General features: G+C 53.6%; 1 protein-coding gene across 5 annotated transcripts; it reads left to right on the plus strand.

The window, feature by feature from the left end:
* The first annotated feature begins 2,837 nt into the window (after positions 1–2,837).
* Positions 2,838–27,131, plus strand: ZNF333 (zinc finger protein 333). Of its 5 annotated transcripts, XM_060633548.3 has the most exons (10): positions 2,839–3,324; positions 6,595–6,638; positions 7,927–8,050; positions 10,351–10,433; positions 14,320–14,407; positions 21,097–21,185; positions 21,799–21,925; positions 22,364–22,459; positions 22,945–23,018; positions 23,938–27,131. In XM_060633548.3, the coding sequence occupies exons 2-10, from the start codon at positions 6,636–6,638 to the stop codon at positions 25,033–25,035; spliced, it is 1,782 nt and encodes a 593-aa protein (XP_060489531.3). In that variant the 5' UTR covers positions 2,839–3,324; positions 6,595–6,635; the 3' UTR covers positions 25,036–27,131. The 5 variants fall into 5 exon arrangements, with proteins under 5 accessions (XP_078299408.2, XP_060489531.3, XP_060489538.3 ...); XM_078443282.2 differs by lacking the exon at positions 22,364–22,459 and having other exon boundaries at positions 2,838–3,324; XM_078443283.2 differs by lacking the exons at positions 2,839–3,324; positions 6,595–6,638; positions 7,927–8,050; positions 10,351–10,433 and adding exons at positions 10,468–11,215; positions 11,644–12,153; positions 13,011–13,127.

The raw sequence follows: 27,131 nt of genomic DNA on the forward strand, positions 1-27,131 counted from the left end.
GTAAGATACACTGTGAAATTACTTCTGCATCATTCGGTACTGTTTTACCACTGCACTTTTAATGACTTCACCATACACGGAATTACTCAGTCCTTTACAGATGCATGGGTAGGCTGATTCCAGTTACCTCGTAACCCAAAACGCTGCAATGAACAGCCTTATGTTTTTAACACAGATCCTGGGTCAATGTTTCTTTTTTCTTTAACTTTTAAAAAATTTATTGAAGTGCTCTTTATACCCACTGCGGGGTTTGAACTCACAACCCCAAGATCAAGAGTCGCGTGCTCTTCTGACAGAGCCGGCTGGGCGCCCGGATCCCGCGTAAATATTTCTATGGGAAAACTCACTGGAACTGGGTCAAAGGGTAAACACGCCGGAAATTCTGATTATTTTGTCCCAGTGGTGCTTTAAAAAGATTTGTGATTTACATTCCCTCCTGCTTTGATGGACTCTTCTTCACCTCTTTGGCGAGGGAGGGATTCCTGCCTGACAGTTGTGGGCATGACCTCCGATGCCAGACAGAGGAGAGTCACCGTAGTTTACGAGTCACGTATATTCATAGTTCAGGGGAGGAGGAAGCCACACGCCACACAGGGCCCCAGAGGGCTGCAGTCAGGAACACTGTGCACGGCTCCTAGGCAGGCTTTGTAGTAACAAGAGGGAGAGGGGTCTCCTGGTGCTGCTCCCGTCCCCCGACGGGAGGATGTGATGGGCTCCTCTGAATCATTCTGCAGGCTGGCAGGGCGCTGAAGCCTCCTACTCAGGACCCAACAGCAACTGCGCCTGGTCCCCAAGATAAGGAGGATGGTTTCCACAGGGGATCTTTTCTGTGGGAGCAGACTGGGGAGGCAAACTTATGGTTGGGTCAATCCAGGCTATCCCAGTTTCCCCAGACACCAGGGCAGCACGTGATACCGGACCTTGGGGCACCTGGGTGGCTCCTGGGTCGAACATCCGAATTCGGCTCAGGTCGTGATCTCACAGGTCACGGATTCTAGCCCCGCGTCGGGCTCTCTGCTGTCAGCACAGAGCCTGCTTTGGATCCTCTGTCCCCCCTTCTCTCTCTGCCCCTCCCCCGCGCATCCTCTCCCAAAATAAGTCAATAAAAACCTTGAGAAAAAAAAATACTAGACTTTACTTTTAGGCCTTATACCAAACGTCCCAAATGCGTTCGTCTACCCTCACCTGTGGCTTTGGGTTTCACGGCCTCAGTTGCCCATGGTCCAGACGTGGTTACCAGCCTAGCGCTACGTCACTACGCCTACGCCATTCAACTCACTTCATCTTTGCCCACGGGGAGGGCCTCACAGAGGCATTTTGTCATCTCATGTCATCACAAGGAGAAAAGGGGTGCGTGCGGGGCAATCAGACATTTCGAGAGAGAGACTCTGATTCCGGGATACTGTTACAACTGCTCTACTGTATTGTTGGTTGTTGTTGTGCAAGTAGATGGGTCACGCCGCATCTGGGGGCACGGGACCTTCGCACGCCTGGTCTCCTTCCCTCTGCCACGTCGGCGTTCCCTGCCACTGATGTGACTGTGAGGTTGGAGCTGAGGTTTGGGCAAGCGGCCCCCAGACCGGAGGACCAAGGACATATTCTTGCCCTGTTGGAGAGATGCGGGGGACGGTATACCTCGCCACAACCGTTAGCTTGCCAAGCAGCCTGCTCAACGGTCATCGCGTCTTTTGGGCACAAGACACGTCGGCCCAGACTGGTGCCGCTGACGGGTGGCTGAATGACGACCTCACGAACGCTGAATGCTTCATACGCTTTGTATATATATGCAACAAATCAGAGCATCTCTCTCTCAACCTTCCCTTCTTTCTATGTTCAACACACACATACACGATCTACTTCCTTTTACTTAACACGTCTTCTGAATTTTACCTACGTCTTGAACTTGTTTACTAGAAACCTATCTATACTTAACACATCTGATGAGTTTCATGTCTTCCATTTGTATTCTTGTTTTCTACGGCAGAGATTGTCTCAATCTCTGGGACATTCCTGATTTTGACAATGTTAGCATTAGGGAGATACCATAGTGTCCTAACATAATTCTGGGAACAAAGAGACCTCTTTAAAAAAAATTTTCATATGTATTTTTTATTTTGAGAGAGAGAAAGAGAGAGAGAGAGAGAGAGAGAGAATATGAATGGGGTAGAGGGATAGAGGGAGGGGAGAGAGAGAGAGAAAGAGAATGAATGGGGTAGACAGAGGTAGGGAGGGAGAGAATCCAAAACAGTCTCCATGCTCAGTGTGGAGCCCAACATGGGGCTCGATCCCACAGCCCTGGGATCATGACCTGAGCCAAAATCCAGAGTCTGACCCTCAACCCACTGGGCCACCCAGGTGCCCCTCATCAGTTCTTTTTTTAAATTCTTCAGACATGGGCACATGCTCTGCACAATGTGTTGAGTTAGTTTTACTGGAATGGATCAACCTCATCTCTCTCCACGTCTCCCCTCCAATTCTCCACTGGAACGCCCCTGCAGGAAGGCACTTTGTAACCCTAGCACTTAGCATGTAGCAATCAACCGAAGCTGTCTCAGTATTTATTGAAAGGAAGAATACCCCTATGTGCCTGATATATAAAGAACATCAGGGAACTGGTTACAGTGGTTATTTCTGGAAAATTTTAGAGAGGGATTGAGACCCCCATTTGAACTTTCCCTGTGTGTGTATCATCTATACTATATAACACATCAGTAAAAAAACAAAAAGAAGAGTCCGATCTTTTATTGTCTTGAACATTTTTTCACATGTTATTTTCAGTGAGAAAGGTAAGCTGGAGGAGAAACAAAATATATAATCCTCATCTTAGAAGAAATTAGACTGAGAAAGAAATCCTACCTAGGGGTATGTTTTTGTAGGGGTGTGCGTTGATCCAAAGGATCAGAGCAGAGGTGGGAGAAGTTAAACAGAGCGTCCCAACTAGCCGGCGAGATCCCTCCCGTTTCCCCGCCCACCAAGCCCGGGACCCGCCCAATCCCCGCCCATCAGCCGAAGCCACGCCCCCAGCCCTGTCCGTCCGGCAAAGGCCCCACCTCTGCGTCCCCTCTCCAGGTCCAGTCCGACCCCATCCCACAGCCTAACCTTCACCCCGCGGGGAAGGAAACGAGGACTTCTCCTCCGAGGCTGGATGAAAAAGGAGTCAACGCGTCTCTCACTGCCTGAAGCACCTCCGGCCCCGAGAGCCGCAGCGCCGGCCACTTCCGCTCCTGGCGTCCGGAAGCGGAAGTGCTCGGCCGCGGCCGACTGCGGCGGGTGTGCTGGGCCGCGCGGCGCGCCGCGGTGGGAGTGTCTCCGGCCGGTCTGCAGGTGCGGCCCGGCCCCTCGGGGAGGCGGGGAGGGCCCTGCGGGCGCGGGGAGGGGCCGAAGGGCCCAGGACAGCAGCCCCGGCCGCAGTGCCTGCCCCCAGCGGTCGCCCCGGGGGCCCGGATGGGGTCCCGCACAGCTCGGCCTCGCAGCCGTCGTCCCCGACCCCCCGGCTCGGGCCCCTTGCCCCGTGTCCCCGCGGGCGGGACTGTCGCCCCATCCATCGAAAGGGAAATCGCGGGGGCGCCTGGGTGGCGCAGTCGGTTAAGCGTCCGACTTCAGCCAGGTCACGATCTCGCGGTCCGTGAGTTCGAGCCCCGCGTCAGGCTCTGGGCTGATGGCTCGGAGCCTGGAGCCTGTTTCCGGTTCTGTGTTTCCCTCTCTCTCTGCCCCTCCCCCGTTCATGCTCTGTCTCTCTCTGTCCCAAAAAAATAAATTAAAAACGTTGAAAAAAAAATTAAAAAAAAAAAAAAAAAAAAAAGAAAGGGAAATCGCGGAGTACCGTCCAGGTCCCGCAGCTCAGGAAGGTGGTGCCACCAGGCGGCCCAGCCTTCTTCACCCGCCCTCCGGGATTTGTAGGGCCCTGCGGGATCTCCCCGGAGGCCAGGGAGCTGTTTATTAGTAATTCACGTTTCATTTCCTATGACGTTTCACGTCGTCTAGCTCTGCGACTGGAAAGTTAGGTCGGAGTCTGCACGTGCAGATTGGTGAGCGACTTGTCAAGCGAATGGAAAAGATGGATGATCCCTCTCTCAAGGGATGAATTAGATGACGGATTTTTGGTTTCGGTGATTGACGATTTGCAGTTCCTTAGCTTAGGGCTTGTTAGCTTTCCTTTCCTTTTTCCTTTCCTTTTCCTTTCCCTTCCCCTTCCCTTCCCCTTCCTCCCTTCCTTCCTTCGTAACTTCCTTCCTCCCTTCCTTTGAAAAGAGCTTTTAATTTGCCCGTGAGCATTCACTGCGAGGTGAGGGTATCTTAAGAAAAGCTATTTCCCAGTTATGTCGCAAGTCTTATTACCATCAAGGAAAAGTAAGATTACTCACTTCTTTTCACGGCACCTCCCACCCGAGTTACCCCAAGCCTATGAATGAAGGCTCAAAGACGCGGGATTCTTGGAAAGAGATGAGGTAGCTTTGTTAGTACTGAGAATTGAAATTAAGTTGGCCATAAATGGGGTGTCTTTTTGAAATTTTAGGGTTAAAACTAACGTTCGAGACGTGAGGAAAAAAATTAATTCTGGAAGAAAATTGGGACATCGGATTTCAATTTTACAGGAGAGGTGTTTGTTTTCAAAAAGAGTACAGGTCCTGCCTTGCCTTTCTGGAAAGACTTAACATTGTTTCTCAAAGACATCTGAAAACTAGTGTTGGTGTATGTTATGTGAACAGGCATCTGAAGTCATTTTTATGTTGGATTTTGTGGTGTTCTGTCGTTGTTCTGTGTGTCCGTGCAGGTGCGTGCCTTCTTAGGCTAGCCATGCCGCATTGTTCTTGGGGAGTGTGGATTGTTTGGCACCTTGCCATTGGGGTGCCCTCTGTGAACCGGGAGAAACAAAGTGACTGAAGTGGATACACAAGTTTCTACTGTAATTATCTGCTTTATTCTCCTTTAAATTAATCATGAGCTGGGTGCTGTGGAAACGTGGAATGGGAGAAATTGGGGAGGAGGTCAGGAAAAATATCTTACAAGGCACAAATGTTTGAATCCCCACCCCCCCGGCCCCCATGAGCTAGCTGCGTGTAGCTAGACAAGGGGTCGGCTGTGGGGTAGGAGTGGGGAGGAGATTTGAGAGAACATTCCAGATACACAGTTCCTTAGGCAGGACTCGGCCTGGTGTGTTCCAGGAGCTGAGAAAAGACAGGGACAGCCGAAGTAGAGGAAACAAAGTGTGGAATGGTGGAGCCCGGTCAGAGAGGAGAGCAGGCCCTGAAGGCCATGGTCAAATCTGACCCAGTGCTGGTTTCCATAAAAAACGTTTTATTGGAACACATTTGTTGATGTGTGGTCTATGGCTGCTCTTGTGCTATGACCATAGTCCAGTAGCTGCTTTAGAGGCCATTTGGCCCACAGCTGCCTAGATATTTACTGCCTGGACTTTTTATTTAAAAAAAAAATTTTTTTTTTAACGTTTATTTATTTTTGAGACAGAGAGAGACAGAGCATGAATGGGGGAGGGTCAGAGAGAGGGAGACACAGAATCCGAAACAGGCTCCAGGCTCTGAGCTGTCAGCACAGAGCCCGACGCGGGGCTCGAACCCACAGAACCGTGAGATCGTTACCTGAGCCGAAGTCGGACGCTCAACCGACTGAGCCACCCAGGCGCCCCACTCCCTGGACTTTTTAAGAAAACGCTTACCAGCCCCTAATACATAAAGTACTTAGTATGCATCAAGTGCTGTGGTGGTGGCAGGAGTTGGAGTCCCGAAAAAAAGTGGACCCAGGTTCGTACTTTGGGAATGTATGTGGTAGCTGGAGAGGGAGAGGCAGAGTCACCTAAACAAGTAAATTAAAAATCACAACTTGATCACAGCCGTGGAAGAAAAGTAGAGTCTGTTGGAGGTGTTTTGAGGGAATGTAACGAGAGGGGAAATAATCCTTTTTTAAAAAATGTTTACTTATTTATCTTGAGAGAGACAGAGAATGAGCACAAGCAGGGGAGGAGCAGAGAGAGAGAGAGAGAGGGAGAGGGAGAGAATCCCAAGCAGGCTCCACACTGTCAGTGAAGAGCGCTGGACGTGGGGCTCGATCTCGCCCTGAGATCATGACCTGAGCCGAAGTCAAGGGTTGGATGTTTAACTGACTGAGCCACCGAGGTGCCCCTAATCCTTTTATTAATTTTTTTTAATGTTTATTCATTTTTGAAAGAGAGAGACAGAGCACAAGCAGGGGTGGGGTGGAGAGAGAGGGGGAGACAGAATCCGAAGCAGGCTCCAGGCTCAGAGCTGTCAACACAGAGCCCGATGCGGGGCTCAAACTCACGAACTGCGAGATCACAATCCGAGCCGAAGTCGGATGCTCAACCCACTGAGCCACCCAGGCACCCCTTTAATCCTTTTATTAGATGAGAGGAACCACCAGAAATGATCAGGGGCTGTGGTCTGGAAGGTGGGTCTGGGCCCAGTATGTTGCTTATTGGGGAAGATTCCGTGTAAGGGTTTTGCTGGGCCTCCCTGCTGGAGACCCACGGAAGTGGGAGCACCTGGGCCAAACCCCTGTTCACTGCCCTGCTTCCACCCTGACCCCTTTCTCTTACCTTGGTTTCTTTTATTGCAGGGAGGACACCTAATGAGACCTTAAATCCTGGCACTGGTGTCATGGTGAGGGGGCTGGGAGAGTTGGAATTGTTGAGGGGGGGATAATTCTGTCCTCTGGGCCCTGTCCCCTCTCTCCCCACCCCAAAATGAGGAAGAAACGGGAGGGGTAGTGTGGAGCACCTTCTGCCTTGCCCCCGGGGACCTGGTGGCCTCTTTCGGTGCCTGGCCTCTGGAGGGATCTGGCTCCGGAGGAGGGTCCCCACAGTGACCCCGGAGGCTCTGAGCTGAACTCCAGAGTCGGACTGCAGAATGAGGTTCATTTAAATTTTTAAAAAATGTTTATTCATTTTTTTTTTTGAGAGACAGAGCATGAGCAGGGGAGGGGCAGAGAGAGAGGGAGACACGGAATCCAAAGCAGGCTCCAGGCTCTGAGCCGTCAGCACGGAGCCCGATGCGGGGCTCGATGCGGGGCTCGAACTCACGAACCGCGAGATCACGACCTGAGCCGAAGCCAGATGCCTAACCGACTGAGCCACCCAGGCGCCCCTGAATGAGGCTCATTTAGAGTCGGTAGCAGCAGAGCTCCACCGGGGCCATCCCTTGTGAGGCCTCCCCAAACCACGCGTGTCTGTATACATTTAAATTAATTGAAACTCAGTAAATCAAAGGTCAGTTTCTCAGGGGCCTGAGTCACATTTCTCAAGTGCTCAGTAGCTACGCATGCTGGGGGCTGCTCTTTTGGAAAGAACAGACAGAGAACATTCCCACCATCGCAGAGAGCTCGACCAGACCATGCTGAGCTAGAGGATTCTGAAATTAAAAGGCTGTTAGGTTTCTCAGGTGCAACGGAAGTCCTGTTTTAGCAACTCGTAAAAGGATTACAAAGTGCTTATGTGAGTCTTGGGAGGGGCTCTAGGGATTTCACGAAAATTATGTGATGGGCCCCAAACTTTTGATGCCTTAAATAAGAAATGTAGGAAGAACTCTCCCTAGAGCCCAGAGATCGTCTCTGCAGCCACTGGCGGCTGAAGTGGCGAAGAGAGCCAAAGCCCGCACTCTGGCATTTCTCCAAATGTTAGAAGCGAGGAAATGTCTGCTAGGGTGGCCATGTGATCCCTGTCCCGGTCACAGCAACGACTCACCGTTGTGGGTACGGCACAAAATGAGCCGTGGAGATGGCCAAACAGATGGGGCATGGCGGCGTGCCAGTGAAACTTGAAAAGACAGGAGGCGGGTCGGGTTTGTGGAGCCCTGCTGTGGAGACAGTGTCCCGAACGTTCTCCCTTCCCCGGTGATAACCAGTTGTCCTGCAGGTGGGTTTTGCTGAGCCAGGATACGTGTGTTGTTGTAGGAGTCAGTCACCTTTGAGGATGTGGCGGTGGGGCTCCTCCGGGAGTGGGCATTACTGGACGGTGCGCGGACGAACCTGTGCCGATACGTGATACTGGACAAGTGCAGGACTCTGGCCCCCAAGGGTAAGGCTGGCATCGGGCTGGTCCTTTTTCTTCTTCTTCTTCTTCTTCTTCTTCTTCTTCTTCTTCTTCTTCTTCTTGTCAAGTTTATTTTTTATTTATTTTGAGAGAGAGAGAGAGCAAGCAGGGGAAGGGCAGAGAGAGTGGGAGAAAGAATCCTAAGCAGGCTCTGAGCTGTCAGCACAGAGCCCGATGCAGGGCTCGAGCCCACAAACGGCGATACCATGACCCAAGCCAAAGGCAAGAGTCAGATGCTCAGCCGACTGAGCCATCCAGGTGTCCCGTGGCTGGTCCTTATACGCAGGTGCCTAATGCTTCTTAAGGGTCGGCTACGCGACCAAGGAAGGTTTGTGGGTTTCTGCAGGGTTAGGTGCATCCATTCTCCCCATAGTCAGAACCGCGTGGGTCTCACTGAGCTTGGACTTGGGCTTCAGGGCTTCATCCCCATGGCGCAGAGAGGAGGGTATTTGCGGTTTGGGGCCTTGTGAAAGAGCTTCTCTGAGTTCATTGGAAATGGGGCGTGATCACTTTGCTACCCGTGGTGGTCGCTCACCGCCAGGAGCTGAAGCCCACTGCCAACCCTCGCTCCCTCTCTGAGCACGGGCATCTTTGTCCAGGAGCGGGGACTCCACCACGCAAACCCAGTCTGGGCTCCCAGCTGGGGCCAGGGGCAGAGCTGAGGGCCCCGTGGGTGTGGGTGAGTGTGTGTGCGGTGCCTGCTGGGTTGGGGGGCGGCGTGCTGGGAAGTGTCAGCCTGAGAGCGTTTCAGAGGCCCAAGGGGGAACGAGGCTCTTTGGGGTGACGTTTCTCTAGTGAGCTCCTTCAGTGTTCCTTCTCTTCTGCTGGCCTTCCTCTCCTACCTGTCTTTGGTCTCAGAAAAAGATCTGTTTGAATCTCTCTCTTTTAGTTTTTTAAGTGGAAATACTCACAAACCATAAAATTCACCCTTTTAAAGTGTATGCAGTTCAGTGGTTTTTAGTATATTCACAACGTGCAGCCATCACCAGTATCTGCCCCCCCCTCCCCGCCCCCCGCCACCTCCATCTGCTTTCTGTCTCTGGATTTGCCTGTTCTGGATGTTTTGTACAAAAAGGATCACGTAAATGTGGTCTTTGGTCTCTGTCTTCTTTCCCTAGTGTGATGTTTTCCATGTTCGTCCACACGTAGCATGTGTCACAGCCTTGTTCCTTTTTACTGCTGAGTCCTGTTCCGTTGTACGGGTAGACCACGTTTTGTTTGTCCAGTCATCTGCTGATGGGCATTTGGTTTGTTTTCACTTTTTTGGCTCTTGTGAGTAGTGTTGTGAACATTCACGTACCAGATTTTATGTTTCCAGTTCTGTTTGGTTGATACTTAGGAGTGGAGTGGCCGGGTCATTGACTTAACTTTTTTTTTTTTTTTTTAATCTTTTTAAAATGTTTACTTATTTTTGAGAGAGGGAGAGAGAGAGCACAAGCTGGGAAAGGACAGAGAGAGGGAGACACAGGATCCGAAGCAGGCTCCAGGCTCCGAGCTGTCGGCCCAGAGCCCGACGCGGGGCTCGAACCCACGGACCGTGAGATCGTGACCTGAGCGGAAGTCGGACGCCCAACCGACTGCGCCACCCAGGCGCCCCGTATACTTAACTTTTTGAGGACAGGTGCACGTACCATTTTACATTCCCACCAGTGGTGGTGGAGAGTTCTGACTTCTCCACGTTATACCCACACTTACTGTCCAATCCCTCTTTTTTTTTTGTGATTGTTTATTTATTTTGAGAGAGAGGGAGAGAGCATGAGCAGGGGAGGGGCAGAGAGAGGGAGAGAATCCCAAGCAGGCTCCACACTGCCCGTGCAGAGCCAGATGCGGGGCTCGATCCCACGACTGTGAGATCAAGATCTGAGCCCAAATCAAGAGGCGGACGCTTAACCGACTGAACCACCCAGGCGCCCCTCCGGTTCCTCTTTAAATTGAACATTTCTGGTGTGTTCTTTGTCTAATTGCTTGCTACTTGTTTCTGTGATAATGCTGTCTTACTGGCGACATCTGTCTCCGTCTCCATGGGAAACAGCCTCTCATCCCGGCCCCCCGCCCTGGTCGCTGCCAAGTTCGTCACACGCCCATAGTCCTCAAGAGCCTCCCTTTGCTCACTGATGGCTTCTTCCCTTTCAGTATTGTCCCCAGTTGAGAGTCAATACTTCAAAAACAGTATTTTAAAACAGCGAATAAATAAATAAGTACACAAGTGTATATTTTGGTCAGTTTCATACCCCTATTTGTTTCTGAAAGAACTTAACTTTTTTTCCCCCCCCAATTCATTTTAGACTGGGACTCTCGACTCAAATCCCAAGCGTCTCCTCCCGTGCAGGATACTTTGGAGGGAAATTCATCCCCGGGTTTGCACATGGTAAGATTCCCGGGGGCTCGTCCTTGTTCCCCCTCTCGGGAGAAGGTGAGGAGTATGTGGATTGCAGGGCCAGGGGGCCGTGGGGGGGCACTTCCTCAAGGACATTCCCGCGTGGTGTGAAACGGGTGCCCATGGCTCGTGAATTTGGACAAGCCCTGCCTGACCCTCGAGACCCTTTCTTCCCGGAAGGTTCCCCTGAGTCAACACGTCCGTTAGCGGGAGTCAGACATCGGTCGTGTGCAGTGCGCTTTGCTCCTCAACAGTCACGGGAAACTCCTGCCTGCTGGAGAAGCCCCAAGGAAGTCGGGAACGGGAGAGAGCCCGCACTGCCCTGGAGCCTGCAGCCCGCCTGAGCGAGGCGCACGTCTGAGCACGCCGCAAATGTGCCTCGGCGGGGAGGGGAGCAGCCCTGGGCGCTTCACGGGTGTCAGCAAGGTTGCCCTCATTGCTCACTCGCTGCCAGGAGCAGGCTCTGCCCGGAGAGCGGATTCGGCCACAGCCCGAGCGCCTTCAGGAGGAACTCTAACCTGGACCTGACTGAGACAGCCCGGGGGGACAGCCACCCTGACTTATGTAAAGGATGTGAGAGCGCTCTCGTGGATCGCTCCCCACTTAGGGGACACGTCGAGATCCCACGCTGGAAATCAGCCCTTGTCAAAGCGTGGAAAAGCCTTCAGAGCCGGCTGGCGCGCCCCAGTGCACCAGGGAACACGCATCGGGCCCCCTGACCCCCCCACTTTGGCCCTGACTTCCTGCCTCCCCGAACTACAGGAATTTCCAAGGTTTGAGTCCCCAGACTTTTGGGGATTTCAAAGGTTAGGGTTCAGGTTTGGATAGAGGGACATGCAGAGCCCAGTCCCCCCCACCCCCACCCCCACCCCCACCCAAGCCTGGGCCCGTTTGTGCCAGAGTCAGTGAGATCTCTGGACTCCCTCAGTCTGAGCCCCTCCACCTCTGTCATGGCTGGTGTCAGTCTCACAGCGTCAGAGACGCTGGCTCAGTGGAGGGGGTGGGTGGCCTGGGTGGTAGAGACCTGTTTCATTCCTTTGCTCTGAGCGTGCAGAGCCTCGACCCTGCACAGCCTGGTGTGGGCTGCAGGGCAGTGGAAACCCTCAGCCCTGCACGGCTCGCATCAGACCCCAGAGCAGCTGACACCACCCCCCCTTCCCTGCCCAGGTCCTCCTCACCGTTGGTTCACGTTTTTGTTTAGGTGGAGAATGTCCTCCAGTAGCTGCTTGGGAAAGGGCGTGTTGCTTTTGAGGCCCTGAAAATATGTGAAAATATCTTACTGGAGCTGCCAGCTTGCAGGGGCCTCATCTGGCAGGATCGTTGTGGTAACCCCATGCAGAACATTCTGTGCATCGTTGCAGAGCCCTGGACTAATGCTTGTGCAGTGAAGGAATGAACACGGGTACCCCAGGCTTTCACTGCCCCCCCGCCCCGCCGAGCAGATGGACCCTGTGAGGGAGGGAGCAAGGATGGCCCACATCTGTCCTCTCCAGTTTCTGTGGGCTCTTTCCTCTTAGTACGGGGTTCCAGCACCTTCCGCAGAGCTCCACCTTCAGCTCAGAAGCGAGCACCGAGTGTGGGAGAGGAGAGGCTTCTGCTGCATCGAGCCCCAGGAAGCAGACGGTCGCAGAACGTTCTGAGCGGGGAGAGGAGGGCCACTCGGACACGCACGTGCAGAAGTTGAGTGGTTCGTCATGAAGACACGTAGCCCGTAAGTGGTACGGCCACGTTTGGAGCTGGGAGTCCAATCCAGGCCTGCCGCAGAGGTGCAGAGGTAGCCACCGGGACCTGCTGCCCGGGGTCACACATCCTGCCACGCGGCTGAAGGCGCTGACTGTTGGGCTCGTCCTTCCGGGCTTCAGTGGGCCTTGTCCCGACGACTGAGGCCCCCATGGCGGCCCTGAGGCCTCCCCGTCATGGCTAGATAGGCCAGGGGAGGGCACGAGAGAGCTGGGGACTGCTCGCAGAAGAGTCCTGAGAGGAGGCTGCGGAAGGGGTGTCTCCGGGCTCAGTCCTTCTACCGTCCCAGCCGCCCTCCCCCGTGCCGTGTCTCCTCCATGCTGTTTCAGGGCACGGGGATGTTAGCTTGTGCGAGAGCTGGAGAAGGGCAGCGATCAGAGGACGGGCTCTGGATGGCAGGGCAGATGTAACCCAACTGTGGCCCGTAGGTAGGCCCCGCGATTGATGGATGTCAAATAGACAAACACAGGCTAAGAAAACACCGAACAACGTTCCTATTCAGAGCTAAGGGCTCCCAGCCTTCCTTGAGTGAAGCACGTTGCAGTGTCTCTGAGGGCCCGTGGCCTGACCTGCAGTCGGGCCCCCCACCCCAGAACCAGAAAGGGTCGGGTCCACCTCGGCGTCTGTGGCATGATTGTTCCTTGAGACCCTTGGTGGCTGGTGCTCACCGTGGAATAGGGGGAGTCACCGGATCTGAAGCTGCCAGACCTGCACGCCTGACTTCTCACAGCCCTAACCCTAACTGCCACCAAACTGAGGGTCCCTCGGGCCCAGAACACACTCAGTGCCGCCTCTGTCCTGCTCCGTCCCCTCCTTGCCTTCTCCTAGGGGCCGGGGCCAGACCTGAGGATGCACATCAGGCCCACAATTGGAGACAGAGAGACACCTTCGATTCCAGAGGACCAGCTATCTCTCTGGCTGTCACCTTGGTCTTCTGGATATGTAGTAAGCCTGGGAGGAGGTTTGCTGCGAGGGCCCAGCCCCAGCCAGAAAGGCCTGGGCCTTGAGACTTCTGCAGATGGGGTCGCAGGGGGAGAGGGAGGAATCTAGGACCAACTCTTGGAAACTGGGGACAGGCTGGGGGCCCAGGCTCAGCTCCCCGGTAGGAATTACCGAATGGGTCCTGGCGTTCCTGTGTCCCCAGGGTGGTGGTGGCCCAGAGCAGGCCTCCAGGAGGAGCAAGCACCCAGGGCCTTGGCCCTGCCTCCCCTGGCCCAGCCTTTCTTCCTCCACTCCTTCCACTTTCACTCCCACCCTGTCCATGACCGTGAAGCCTATAGGAATGAGTGATCGTGTGATCCCAGGGCTGGGTGGAGAGCCCAGGCTGGTGACCGAGCTCTTGGCCCAGGGTCCTGTGTTTCCAGCCTAAGGTGGAGAGAGGATCAGAGAAGGACACTTTAAGGCGTGCTTTGATTCTTCCCCCCGGGGAGAAGGGCTGCCCCCACCTGTCCAGGCCCCTCGCCTGTCCTGAGACACCTGCCACATTTTCTTTCCATCCACCACTAAGTCCTGGGAGTCCCCTCCCCGCCAAACGTAACTTATCTCTAACTGCTCCTGCTGTCCCCACTGCCACCACCCTGCCCAGAGCCACTGTTAGTTCTCGGGGGCCTCTGGAACTGCTCCCTACAGACCCCTGTTCCCACTGGGCCCCACCTTGGGCACAGAGTCTAGAGACATCCCTTAGACATACAAGTCAGATGAGACACCTTTCCTGGGGAAGCAGCCACCAGTGGAGGAGAGTTCAGATCCTTTCTCTCACAAAAGGGCTGCCTTCCGAGAATAACTTACTAACTATTCCTCGCGTGTCCAGGCCCACCTCCACATCACCCCCCCCGCCCCCACCCCAGCCCGCTGGTCATCTACGCCCTTCTTTGCTCCAGCGTTTCCCCTGCTGCTGGAGGCAACTCCCCCAAGGCGGCCCCCCCTCCATCCCATTTTGAAGTTGAAATTCTACCACAGGGTTGAGTGTTGTACCCATGAATTGGATTGGTCTGGACAGGCTAAATTGGGCATTGTCCCAATTTTACCATCGTGTGGCTCGGAGCAGGGTCAGTCTTGCAAATTCAGTCAGGGCGAGTGGCTGTGAGCAGATTCCATCGACCGTGTGACCCTAATCTGTCCCTGTCACTGTGTCTAGGGGCGGAAGGTGGCCGCGCAGATTCAGAGGGTGGCTGTGCCGGTGCCTGCGCTGAGTCTCCCTGAGCTGAGGATGGCTGGGGCTTCTGGTGAGTGAGCACTGGCTGGAAATGGCAGCCCGAGGGCCTCCCTTGTGCTGTGCTGTGTCTGGGAACTTGGATCTCCCGCCTTCATTTCCTGGGACAGCAGGCATTTCCTTGCCCCTTAGGGAGGATCCATAAAATCATGTCACCATTCTTTACGTATTCAAGGGGAAAGGCACTTTCTCAGGATCGTGAGCTGGGATTCTTTCTGTGTGGTGGTGTTTTTTTTTTTTTTTTTGGTCTTTGGTCTTTTTGTTCAGAAAGAGTAGACTCCATTCACCTGTGGCTAAGTCCAGACCTCTTTCCGGGCAAGGTTGAATTCTTCACTCCACAATTATGTTGGTACTGAATTGACAGTCAAATTTACTCTAAATTGAATATGTTTTAACTGAGCTTATAAAAAAATGAGGTTGAAACAGGCCTCATGTCCTGAGGAGTGGGGGGGAGGGGGGTGGAATTAATTCCGGAGGACAAATGATATCTTAGCTTTAATTTCAAGGGATTTACTTCCTTCCATCGTGCCTTCTTTAAAAAAATTTTTTTTTATACATTTATTTAATTTTGAGAGAGAGAGACAGAGCACTAGTCGGGGAGGGATAGAGAGAGAGGGAGACACAGAATCTGAAGCAGGTTCCAAGCTCCAAGCTGTCAGCACAGAGCCCTATGTGGGGCTTGAACTCACAAACTGTGAGATCGTGACCTGAGCCGAAGTCGGACGCTTAACCGACTGAGCCACCCAGGCGCCCCTGCCTTGAAGTACTCTTAAGATACTTAGAGTACCTCATGCCTTTGAAGTACTCTTAAAATTTTTTTTTAATGTTTATTTTTGAGACAGAGACAGAGACAGAGACAAGAGTGCGAGCAGGGGGCGGGCAGAGAGAGAGGGAGACCCAGAATCCGAAGCAGGCTCCAGGCTCCGAGCTGTCAGCACAGAGCCCGATGCGGGGCTCGAACTCACAAGCTGTGAGATCATGATCAGAGCCGAAGTCAGACACTTAACTGACTGAGCCACCCAGGCGCCCCCTTGAAGTACTCTTAAAGTGCTTAGATCACCCTGTACTTGAAGGACTCTCGAAACACTTGGAATACTCCATGCTCTTGAAGGACTCTTGAAGTGCTCTAGTTGGCCACCCTGTGGTGAGATGGGCCCTGCGAGAGAATCTCAAACAAGACATTGACCTCTCCCCTGTGGAGCTCACAGTCTGCCTGGGCAGTCAGATGTTTCAGTGAAGACCAGAATATGGTGGAAGCATGTAACGCAAGGACTTTATCCCGAAGGCAGAGAGGAGTTTCGGGAAATTTGAAGTCAGACCATGGGTTCTCACCTGCGGCACTGGCGACTCGGGACCAGATCATTCTCCTTGGGGGGCGGGGGGCGCTTTCTGTGTGTTGCGGGGCCTCCACCCGCTAGATGCCAGTAACATGTCCTGCGTTAGCCAGCCAGGGCCGCCATAACACAAAGGGCCACAGACTGAGCAGCTCAAAGAAGAGACATTTGTTTTTCTCACGGCTCTGGAGGCCAGAAGTCCGAGATCTAAGGGCTGTGATCTGTTCTGGGCATCTCTCCTTGGCTTGTAGATGGTTGTCTTGAGTTTTCTCTTTGTATGTGTCTGTGTTCAAGTTTTGTTCTTACAAGGACACCAGTCAGCGTGGATTAGGGCCCACCCAACTGGCCTCATTTTAGTTCGATTAGACCTCATGTCCGGATACGGTTATATTCTGAGGTGCTGGGTAGCTGAAGTTTTGGAGGGGCACAAGGCCATAACAGGTCCTAGTCGTGACAGCCGAAAATGTCTCCAGAAGCTGTGACTGGTCCCTGCCTCTGCCCCCCAAGATCATACGCTGAGGTCCTAACCTCCCATCTGACAGTGTTGGAGACTGGGCCTTTAAGGAGGTGGCTAAGATTAGTTGAGGTCATAAGGGTTAAGCTCCAATCCCATAGAACTGGTGTCCTTATAGGAAGAGGGAGAGACACCACATTCTCTGCTGTGTGAGGACACAGTGAGAAGGCAGTTGTGTGTAAGCCAGAAAGACAGCTCTCACCAGAACCCGACCATGCTGGCACCCAGCCTCCAGAACTGGGAGGAAGTATTTTTTTTTTAAATTTTTTAAATGTTTTTATTTATTTTTGAGAGAGACAGAGAGAGAGAGAGAGAGAGAGAGCACGAGCGGGGGAGGGGCAGAGAGAGAGAGGGAGACACAGAATCCCAAGCAGGCTCCAGGCTCTGAGCTGTCAGCACAGAGCCCCACGCGGGCTCAAACCCGTGAACTACAAGATCATGACCTGAGCTGAAGTCGGGCACTCAACCGACTGAGCCGCCCAGGCACCCCAGTAATTTTTTTTTAAAGTTTATTTATTTTGAGAGAGTGCATAGGAGGGGCAGGAGAGAGAGAAAGAGACAGAGAGAGGGAGTCCCAAGCACTGTCATTGTAGAGTCCAATGCAGGGCTCAAACTCACGAACTTCAAGACCATGACCTAAGCCAAAATCAAGAGTCAGACACGTAAATGACTGAGCCACCGAGGTGCCCCGGAAATAAATTTCTACTGTTTCAGCCCCCCTGTCTGTGGTATCTTGTTATGTAGCAGATCTGACCAAGATAGCAGACTGCCATGTGTCCCCTGGGGGACGAGTATTGGCTTAGACCGTGATGCACGATTACTGTATCATTTAGGTTGGCAAGATGTTGGGCTGTTTGGAGAAGGTTTGGGGGGGGGAGGATTTCAGGCCTAGAAATGGCATCTGGAAAATTCCTTGGGGGGCAGAGAGGCCGGGGTGCCCAGGGGCCCACGGAAGGCTGTGCAAAGGGAGCAGAGGGAAGGGGAGCGTGGTGTGAGCTGACTAGAGAGGGTTGGGCTCTGGAACATTCAGGCCTGGAAGCATGAATCCTGGCCTGTGTCCTTAGGCTGCTGGGAGCCAGGGATGTGTTTGGGTGAGCAGTGCTGTGCATCTGTGGTTTTAGCAGAACCCTTCAGCACCTGGGGGTTGGCAGGGCCTCAGGGAGGGTGGGGGGGGGGTGCGTGGAGGCAGTGAGGAACAGAGTGGTCGTGGCCTAGGCCCCAGGTGAGTGCGGAGTGGGTGTGGCGGGGTCCCTGAGACCTTACCGGGTCGTGGCCATTCGCTAGGAAACCCAGACCTCGGCCTGCAGTCGTGCTCAAGGTGGTGATTTATCACAGCGAAGGGACACAGAGCTGAGTCCTGTGGCCCATGAGGTGAAGTCTGGAGGAGTCCAGGCCCGAGCTTCCGGAATCCTCTCCCAGTGGAGTCACACAGGACATGCTTAATACCCCCTGCAGCCAGCCATGACAACACACGTGAGGTGATGTCTACCAGGGGAGCTCAGTAGAGGCTCAGAGCGCAGGTTTTCACTCGGGGCTGGTCACACAGGCACCCTTGACTCTGCCTTGAAGTACTCTTAAGCCAGGCGTGCACCTGACTCTGGTCAGCATGTCCCAGCCTCCCGGAAGGAAAGCAGGCGTTCGGCACAAACCCCAGTGTTCGTAGAAGGAATTTAAGCAGGGTGAGCCCCTCTTACCAGTTAAGGTGCTGGGAACCCTCTCAAGATCCGTGTTCCCAAGGGCCGCCAGTCAGGCCTTGTGGGGTTAGCTCTGGTCTACACGGTAGGGAATCGCGGAGTGATTTAAGGCCTGTGCGGGAGGTTGAGTTGAGATAATTTGCTGAGTCCCGTATACTTTCACTTACCAGACAATCTGGAGCATCCCTGTACCAAGTGGGGCGGGGGGCGGTGAAAGGAGAGGGGCCCAGGCTTGTTTTCGCGAAGCTTCCAATCTCACGAAGGTGGCGGAAAATACACACCTAAGGCAGCAGATAACCACGTGGTACAAATAGGTGAGGGCTGTGAGGAAAGGGGGACGGTCCTTCTAGAGAAAGGAAGGACACTGGGGAGGGGGAGGTGCTCTGAGGGAGTGACCTTTCAGTGGACTCAGAAAGGAAAGGCCTGATGTGGCATTAGCCACAGTGAGGACAGGGGTAGGAGGAAGGGGAGTGCTGGGGGGTGCTCCCTGTAGAGATGGCGGCACAATTTTCTTTTTTTGGGTGACTTGTTGGGGTCTGGAGAGCGTCAGGGAGGGGTGAGAGGCGTGGATATCACTTCCTGAGATCAGGGGCACTGGAAAGAGAACAGGCTTTGAGAATCAGGCGATGAGCACATATTTTGGGGAGGGAGGGCACGAGACAACAGAAATTCACGTCTCGCGGTTCTGGAGGCCAGAAGTCTGAGATCAGGGTGCTGGTGGGGCCGTGCTGCCTGCGAGGCCTGGAGGGAGGCTCCTTCCTGGCATCCAGTGGCGGCTGGCAGTCCCTTGGCCTGAAGTTACATGGCTCCGGTCTCGGCCTGCATCGTCACGTGGCCTTCTCCCCTCGTGTGTCCCTGCTTCTGTCTTTCCTCCTCTTAGGACACCAGTCATCTTGGGTTTGGGGCCCCCCCGACTCCACTGTGACTTCGTCTTAGCTAATCACACCTGCCAAGACCCTCTTCCCAAGTAAGGTCACGTTTTGACGTGGGGAGGTTACGACTCCATAGCTCTGGGGGGGGGCACAATTCAACCCATGACGGTCTGCCCTCTGTACCCCCCCAACCAAATTCATGTCCTCCCCAGATACCAAGTACACTCAGATGATCTTGACACCCACTTCAGCATCGACTCCCAAGTCCCAAATCTCATCAGCTCAGAAGAGTCCTTGTGTCCTCGTATGAATCATCCAAATCAGGCATGGGTGAGATTCAGGGTGTGGTCCGTCCCAGGGGCAAAATTCTTCATCTGTGAACCTGTGAACCGAGGAAACAAGTCCTCTGCTCCCATAATGCAGTGGTGGGACAGGTACCGGGCACTCGTTCCCTCTCCCGAAGGGAGAGAAAGAAGAGATCATGGGTCCCAAGCAAGCTCCAAACCCAGAAGGGCAAGTTCAAGGCTTGATGGCAATCCTCTGCTTGTGGTGGGGGAGAGGGGGGGAAGAGGGGGACAGTAGTCCCACCCCCCAGCTCACTGAGTCCCCAGGACAGATGAGTGGGGACACGAGCTGATGGTGTGGAGGTGGGTCTGGAGTTGAGGGGGGAGAGTCAGCCCGGGGTCTGGGCCTGGTCAGGCCGTGAGGCTGCCTGCTGAGGCAGAGGCTAAGGGGAGTGAGGACAGGGGTCACAGTCGCATGAGGGACGGAGGAGGGTCTTGTACGGAGGAGGCTGGGGGCGTGGTCACTGAAGCCCCCGGGGTGGTGGGCTTTGGTGTGGAAGGATGGAGGGCCGAACACACGACTGGATCCCCACCGCAGATGGGGGTCGCTGGTGGTCCGAGTGCGGTGCCTGTCCTTGTGATCATGAGTGAGCGGGAGGTGAGGAAAGGGACACAGAGGATTGGTTGCCCACGGCGGGGAAGCAAAAACATTATGCATTATGTAGAGGGAAAAGCAGAGTATTGTGGCTTAAATTGCGGTGCCCCCCCAAAAGATCCATTGAAGTCCTTACCGCCGGTACCCGTGACCGGGACTGGGACCTTACTTGGAAATAGGGTCTTTGCAGCTGCAGGTTAAGATGAGGTCGTGATGCGGGGGCCCAGAGTGACTGGTGTCCTTTTAAGGAGAAAACACCAGGTGCAGACAGGGACACTCAGGAGAGGACGGCCATGTGATGACAGGTGCATAGATCGGAGGGACGCAGCTGCAGGCCAAGGAGCACCCAGGATTCTGGACAGTCGCCGCCAGAAGCCAGGAGGAGGCGAGGGGGGATTCTATCCAGAGTCTCAGAGGGAGTGAAGCCCTGCCGACACCTTGGTCTTGGACTTGTGGCCTCCGGAGCTGAGACAGAAGATGTATCTGGGGTTTTGAGCCTCTCAGTTGGCAGTGCTTGGTTACAGCAGCCCCAGGAAAGGCATACATGGGGTCAGAGATTAGACGTGGGTCAGGGTTCTTTGTTTTTGTTTTTTTTAATGATTAGATGCAATTAATTTTCTTTATTTGCATGATATGCTTTATTTTTCAGTTCAGGGTTAGTTCCCAGGGGGAAAGGTCCCGTGGCAGGGGGAGGTGAGCATGTAGGGAGACAAGGGATGGTGGGGGAGGTCACTCGCTCACCTGTCACGGGCCCCGGGCGGATGGAGGGGTGTGGTGGATTTGAAGGCAGGAAAGGGAGATCCTTCCTTCTCGCAGGCAGACCCCTGGGGTGGTGGCCGCTTCTCTGGCCCCTGCTTGTGCTAAGTCCTGGGCTGCCCCTGGCCCTGCAGAGTGGGGCAGAGGAAGGAGCTGAGCAGCTTGGGAGGGAATGCTGACCCAGGGCCGAATCAAGGGGCAGTGGGGGTGCCCCAGAAACCCCAGGGTCTGTCGACTTGGGACTGTATAACTCCAGAGATTTGGAACGGAAGCAACATGTGCATATATGTGCGTGTTTGCACGTGTGTCCGTGTGTCTGTCTGTTTCTGTGCATGTGTACTCGTCCGTGTGTGTCTGTGCGTCCCTGTCTCCGTGCATGCGTGTGTGAATGCATGCACGTGTGTGTCCTCGTGTGTGTGCACGTGTGCCTAAGCACGCAAGTGTGTGTGTGTGTGTGTGTGTGTGTGTGTGTGTGTGTCGTACGTGCGTGTGCATACGTGTGTGCACCTGTGGTCACTTCACCGTTTTGGGGCGGGCAGCCCGGGGGTCCTGTGGGTGTGCTCACTGGGCCTCCTGGCTGCCCTCTCCTGTAGCTCTGCTTGCCCAGGACCCCGCCTGGCTCCGGAAGGAGAACACAGAGGGGGAGTCTGTGGCTCCTGGGATGCTGCTCAGCTGTCCGCAGGTGAGTAGGAAACCCCTGTTGCTCAGGCCCTGATTCTCCTCCCTTGGCCTGGAGCTTCTCGCCCCCACAGGGCTGGTGTCCAGGCTCCTAGGCCCTGGGCCTCTTAAAGTGGCAGAATGGGGGCGGGGAGGGATGTGGGGGCAGCCCAGGTGGCGATCCCGCCCCTTCGTTCAGACCTTCCCTAGCCGAGGAGTGCCTGGTTCTACTGGGCACCAGGAGGGAAAACAGCAAGGTTGTGAGCTGTCCTTGTTCGCTAGTCCTCACGGTTTCCCGGGGCAGATAGCGGTCATTTACCGCGTGTTTCTCTCTTGTCTGCCACGTGCTCGGGCCTGTGGGACCCTGGAGCCGGAGGGGAATAAAACTGCCGTGGCTTCCCAGCTGGTAGCTAAGTCCTTCGATGCCACACCTCTGGATGCTGTCCCTCGGGGACAAATGTGCAAGTGGAGGAGAGTTGTAGTTCTGGGGCCTGAGCCAAGGGCAGCCTCCGAGAGACCTCAGGGCCCCGTGTGACAATCCTCTGCACGGTCTTCCTTCCCCAGGCCGGCCCCTCACCAGCCTCTTGGGTACTGGTGGGGGTGCCCCCTGGCTGAGCCGGGACGGGTGTGTGTTTCAGGAACCAGTCACCTTCGAGGATGTGGCTGTGTTGTTCACTCCGGAAGAATGGATGTTTCTAGACTCTGCCCAGAGAAGCCTGTACAGAGATGTGATGCTGGAGAACTATAGGAACGTGGCCTCTGTGGGTAAGGCCAGCCCCGTGGCTTCGCCCACATACCCATGCAGCCCCTACGGGTTCCCGGAATTGTGCCGGTTTGGGAAATCGAGAGGTGAAAAAAGAGAAATCCTGCCCTCACGGTGCTTACGGTCTAGCAGCTTCCCTGTGGCAATGGAGGTCTCTCTGCTGCTTTCTGTTTCTCCACGGTTAAAAGTGTCTGGGCTTTTCTAGTGCCTCTCTGAGTCACGCCCTGGGTTTTGGGGACTGGAGAATCCCATTATCCTTTAGGACCCAGTGACGGAGCTTGTACTTTGGCCCCTTAGTGGAAGGGCCCGACTGTGCCCATCAGAATTTAGGGGTGCTCGTTTTGTTCTTCCCATCTCCGGTGCCCCCTAAAGACGTCAGGATACGGGCCCCGGTTTAATGGCAGGCGCAGCTCACGCCCTGCGTATTTCCCCACGAGCAGGAGATCAGCTCGGCAAATTCAGTTCGTTTTCCCATTTGGAGCAAGGAGAAGAGTGGTGGCCGACGGAGAGAAGAGTCTTTCCGGGAAGCTGTCCAGGTGACGCTTTCAGTGACCTTGACGAAGCCGCTCTACTGGGTGCCACCGCCTTTCCTTTTTATCCCGAATACTTTACTCTGGTTTCACAGGATGATTTGTCCCGCCTCCTCGTCACCTTGGTCACCTCCATGTGTCTGTTTTATCCTGTGTGTGTTTTCCGCGGACGTAGCGTGTGCATGTGCCCTCCGTGTGTTCTTGCTAACACTTTCTCTCAATTTCGGCCTCAACCTTCACAGGCTCCTTTCTCAGTAACTTATCTACCATTTCTAATCCTTGTTGCTGTGGTTACATAGCTCCTTACAGAGCCAGATGCCTTAACATTTCCTGGACACTCTGATATATCCCTCCCCTTCCCAGTTTCTTCCCGTAGTTAGAATCAGTATTAAAAAAAAAACAAAACCCCACATGCCCTGCTTATTCTTTTGGTTGCCCTGTTTGTACAGTTTTCTCTGTGCACTTACTTTTTCCTTCCTTGTCCATTTCAGAACCTTCGCTTCCACCCCAAGGTTCAATTCCTAACCAAGATATTTTTGCAGAGATTTCCGTTGACATGGAAAGGGTAAGGCACCCAAGGAGCATTCTCGGTTCTGTTGTAGGATGAGTCTGGGGTTGCTGCAGGTTAGAAAAGCAGGGCTGCCTGGCTGGCTCATTCGGAGGAGCCTCCGACTCTTGACCTCGGGGCGGTGAGTTTGAGCCCCATGTTGGGTGTAGAGATTTCTTAAATAAATCAATGTTTTTTAAAAAAAAATTTTTTTTTAAATGTTTATTTATTATTGAGAGACAGAGCACGAGCGAAGGGACAGAGAGAGAGGGAGACACAGAATCTGAAGCAGGCTCCAGGCTCTGAGCCGTCAGCACAGAGCCTGATGCGGGGCTCGAACTCCCAAACTGGGAGATCATGACTGGAGCCGAAGTCGGACGCTTAACTGACTGAACCCCCTGGGCACCCCAAATACATCAATCTTAAGAAAGAAAGAAAGGAAAGAAAGAAAGAAAGAAAGAAAGAAAGAAAGAAAGAAACAGCACAAGGCCAGAGAGAGAGAGACAGAGAGATTGATTCAAGGTGAGTGGTGCTCACCCAGGAGAACACGGTGTCCTGGGAGAGAGTCTGTGAAAGTCATGAATTGGGGAAAACTCTACGTGTAGATTAAGGCACGTGTCTTCGCAGAGTTCCCACAGGCAACCGCTTGCACCAGTGAACAGGTGCCAAGTGTTTAAGGCTCCGTGTGGCTTTAACTTGGCAAAACTCTGCATCTGAGAGGCCTCCTGAAAGTAAAGACAGTGACAGTGCTTTGTGGGCAGCATCCCCTTGAAGGGACTCGGGGCGGAAATGGTCCAGACTCACTAAGACAGTAGATACTGAAAGGCATCTACGCCTCGGCTGTCGATACCTTTCCCCTACGCCCAGTTGCCCCCCAGGGGAGAATGTCTGTGAACGTAATAAAGCCTCAGGTCTTCGTATTTTCCTCCATTGACAGGGGCGGCCTCAGACGGGAGAAAACCTCTACGAACGTAGTGCACTCGGAAAACCCTCGCCCGGCGTCCGACCGCTTTTCCAGTACCAGAGCATTCGTGCTGGAGGCGACCCCTGCGAATGCCCAGAGAGCAGAGGATCCTTCTTCCGGCCCGCTCGGCTCCTGGCGCCTGAGGAGATCCGCCGTGGGGACAGAACCTTCGCGTGTCGCCAGTGCGGGAAGTCCTTCAGATACAGCTCCGACCTGATCAGGCACGAGAAGACCCACACCGCGGAGAAGTGCTTTGAGTGTCAGGAGTGTCGGCAGACCTTCAAGTACTCCTCGAATCTGCGGCGTCACCTGAGGACTCACACCGGAGAGAAGCCCTTCGAATGTGCCCAGTGTGGGAAGACCTTCACCAGGAACTTCAACCTGATCTTGCACCAGAGAAACCACACGGGCGAGAAGCCCTACGCGTGCAAGGACTGTGGGAAGGCCTTCAACCAGCCGTCCTCCCTGCGGAGCCACGTGAGGACTCACACCGGCGAGAAGCCCTTCGGGTGCAGTCAGTGTGGGAAAGCCTTCAGGGAGCACTCGTCGCTGAAGACGCACCTGCGAACGCACACCCGGGAGAAGCCGTACGAATGCAGCCAGTGCGGGAAGCCCTTCCGGACGAGCACGCACCTGAACGTGCACAAGAGGATACACACCGGGGAGAAGCTGTACGAGTGCGCTACGTGCGGCCAGGTGCTGAGTCGCCTGTCGACCCTCAAGAGTCACATGCGAACCCACACCGGAGAGAAGCCCTACGCGTGCCCGGAGTGTGGGCGCGCCTTTGGCGAACCTTCGTCCCTCCGGAAACACGTGAGGACCCACACGGGCAAGAAGCCCTACGCGTGCCAGGAGTGCGGGCGCGCCTTTGGTCAGTCTTCACACCTCATCGTGCACGTGAGGACCCACACCGCAGGGAGGCCCTATGCGTGCAGTCAGTGTGAGAAGGCCTTCAGGCACAGCTCTTCGCTCGCCGTGCATAAAAGGGTTCATGCCGGGAGAGAAAGCGCTCAGAGCGCTGGCCTGCCTCTATCAGTGTCCCAGCCGTATGTCGGGCCCCTTGCTGATTAATGTTCGACTTTTATTTTTTTTAATTTAATTTTTAAATTATCAGAGAGAGAGAGAGAGAATGCACGTGCGTGGGGGACGAGCAGAGAGAGAGAATCTTTTTTTTTTTTTTTTTTAGTATTTATTTATTTTTGAGAGAGAGAGAGAGGGAGGGATTGCGAGCGGAGGAGGGGCAGAGAGAGAGGGAGACACAGAATCCGAAGCAGGCTCCGGGCTCCGAGCCGTCAGCACAGAGCCCGACGGGGGGCTCGAACCCACGAGACGTGAGATCACCACCTGAGCCGAAATCGGTCGCTTAACCAACTGAGCCACCCAGGCGCTCTGGGAGAGAGAGAATCTCACGCGGGTGTGGAGCCCGATGCGGGACTCGATCCCACAACCCTGGGATCATGACCTGAGCCGAAACCAAGAGTCGGACGCTCAACCGACTGAGCCACCCAGGCACCCTCCAAGTTTTCTAAAAGTACAAACGTTCCAGGCTGTCATCCTCTCTCGTGGCACTCGTTTGGCCACATTCCATGTTTTGATGTGTAATATTTTCATTTTGGTTGAAATCTAAGTATTGTCTTAGTTTCTGTTATCACTTATTCTTTGGCCCGTGAGTGATCTGTAATTAGATTTTAAAACCATGGAATGTGGATATATTTTTCCAGGGGTATAATTACTCCTAGCGAAATGCATACACCTTAATTGTACAGCTGGAGGAGTCTGACAGGTTCGTACGTATGTTCATGTCACCAACCCGCCATTCAAGGTATACAACATTTCTATCATTCCAGAAAGTTCCTGCATGTGTATGGGTGTTTTTTTTTGTTTTTTTAGTTGCCTTTTTGTTGTTGGTTTTTAATTTAATTACATTGTGAGCAGAAAATGTGGTCTTTATGTTATCGAATATTGGGTATCTGTTTTGTTTTTAACGTGGCATATCCTGCTAGTTGCCTATCAAAATTGCCCCTTGTTCCTTAAAAAACCACTTAGGTTTTTCTTGTTCGGGTTGGTACGATGCGCTCTTGAAAAACCCCGTACCTCCCAGCCTCCTCCTTGCAGCTAGGGGACGCCACGGCCCCCCCCCAGTCCCGGCCATTCTAAGTATGAGAAGTCATTGGGTGTGATTCCGGGGAAGGATGTTGCAAAGGAACATTTAGCCAGGTCCCTCCACTTCTTGCCCTTTGTACAAACAGACATGATGCCTAGTGCTCGAGAAGCCATCACACGGCCATGAGGGTAAAGGCTGCAGCTGAAGAGAGTGTAGCCAGACCTCACGACCATCCTGGCTCCCCAGCTGGTATCTTTGTGTGGCTGCCCCGGACTGTTTGTTTCTGGATATCTTGTTACATGGAAAAGGTGCGCTTCTTACTGGCACAGGACGTTGCTGTTTTGGGGAGGGGGCCGGGGAGGGTAGGGGTGGGTTTATTACGGCCAAGTGCTGTATCCAGCTGGTGCACTTAGTGTGTGGTCGGTTGTCATAAATGCTTCCTGTGTCGTTGAAGCCAATGTATTGTATTCTGCATATAGAATACAATCCACTAGATCATATTATTTGTGTTTCAAAATCTTCTCCACATTTATAGGTATTGGTATAGGTCTCTATCTTAGTCTGTTCGGGCCGCATAACAAAAATACCATAGACTGGATGGCTTATAAACAGCAGAACTTTCTTCTCAGAGTTCTGGAGGCTGGAGTCTGAGATCAGGATGCTGGCAGGTTTGATGTCTGGTGAGGCCTGCTTCATGGTTCGTAGATGGCTGTCTTCTTGCCTGTGTCCTCACATGGCAGAAAGAGAGCAAGGGTGCTCGTGGGGGTGTCCTTTATAAAGGCACCAGTCCCATTCCTGAGGGCTGCACCCTTTTGATCTCATCACCTCCCTCCTTATACCATCACAGGGTGGGAATCAGGCTTCAGAATGTGAATGAAGGGTGGGGCACAGACATGAATCATTCAGTCCGTATCTGTATCCGTATCCGTCTTTGATCTGTTTACCAGAAGAGCTATGTTAAACTCTCCCACTATGGTTGCTGAATAAATCTTGTAATGCTGTCAGTTTTGAAATTTATATATTTTGAAGCAGTCAAATTAAACGAGAAGGTTTTTATATTTTA

The sequence above is a fragment of the Panthera onca genome, chromosome A2 (genome assembly GCF_046562875.1).
Source record: "Panthera onca isolate mPanOnc1 chromosome A2, mPanOnc1 haplotype 2, whole genome shotgun sequence".
In the NCBI taxonomy this organism is placed as follows: domain Eukaryota; kingdom Metazoa; phylum Chordata; class Mammalia; order Carnivora; family Felidae; genus Panthera; species Panthera onca.

Bases quoted from the DNA above. Each gene is read 5' to 3' on its own strand.
- ZNF333 (XM_060633548.3), top strand. The intron at 10,434-14,319 runs GTAAGATTCCCG...CACTGTGTCTAG, and splicing joins CATCCCCGGGTTTGCACATG to GGGCGGAAGGTGGCCGCGCA. The intron at 21,186-21,798 runs GTGAGTAGGAAA...TGTGTGTTTCAG, and splicing joins TGCTGCTCAGCTGTCCGCAG to GAACCAGTCACCTTCGAGGA.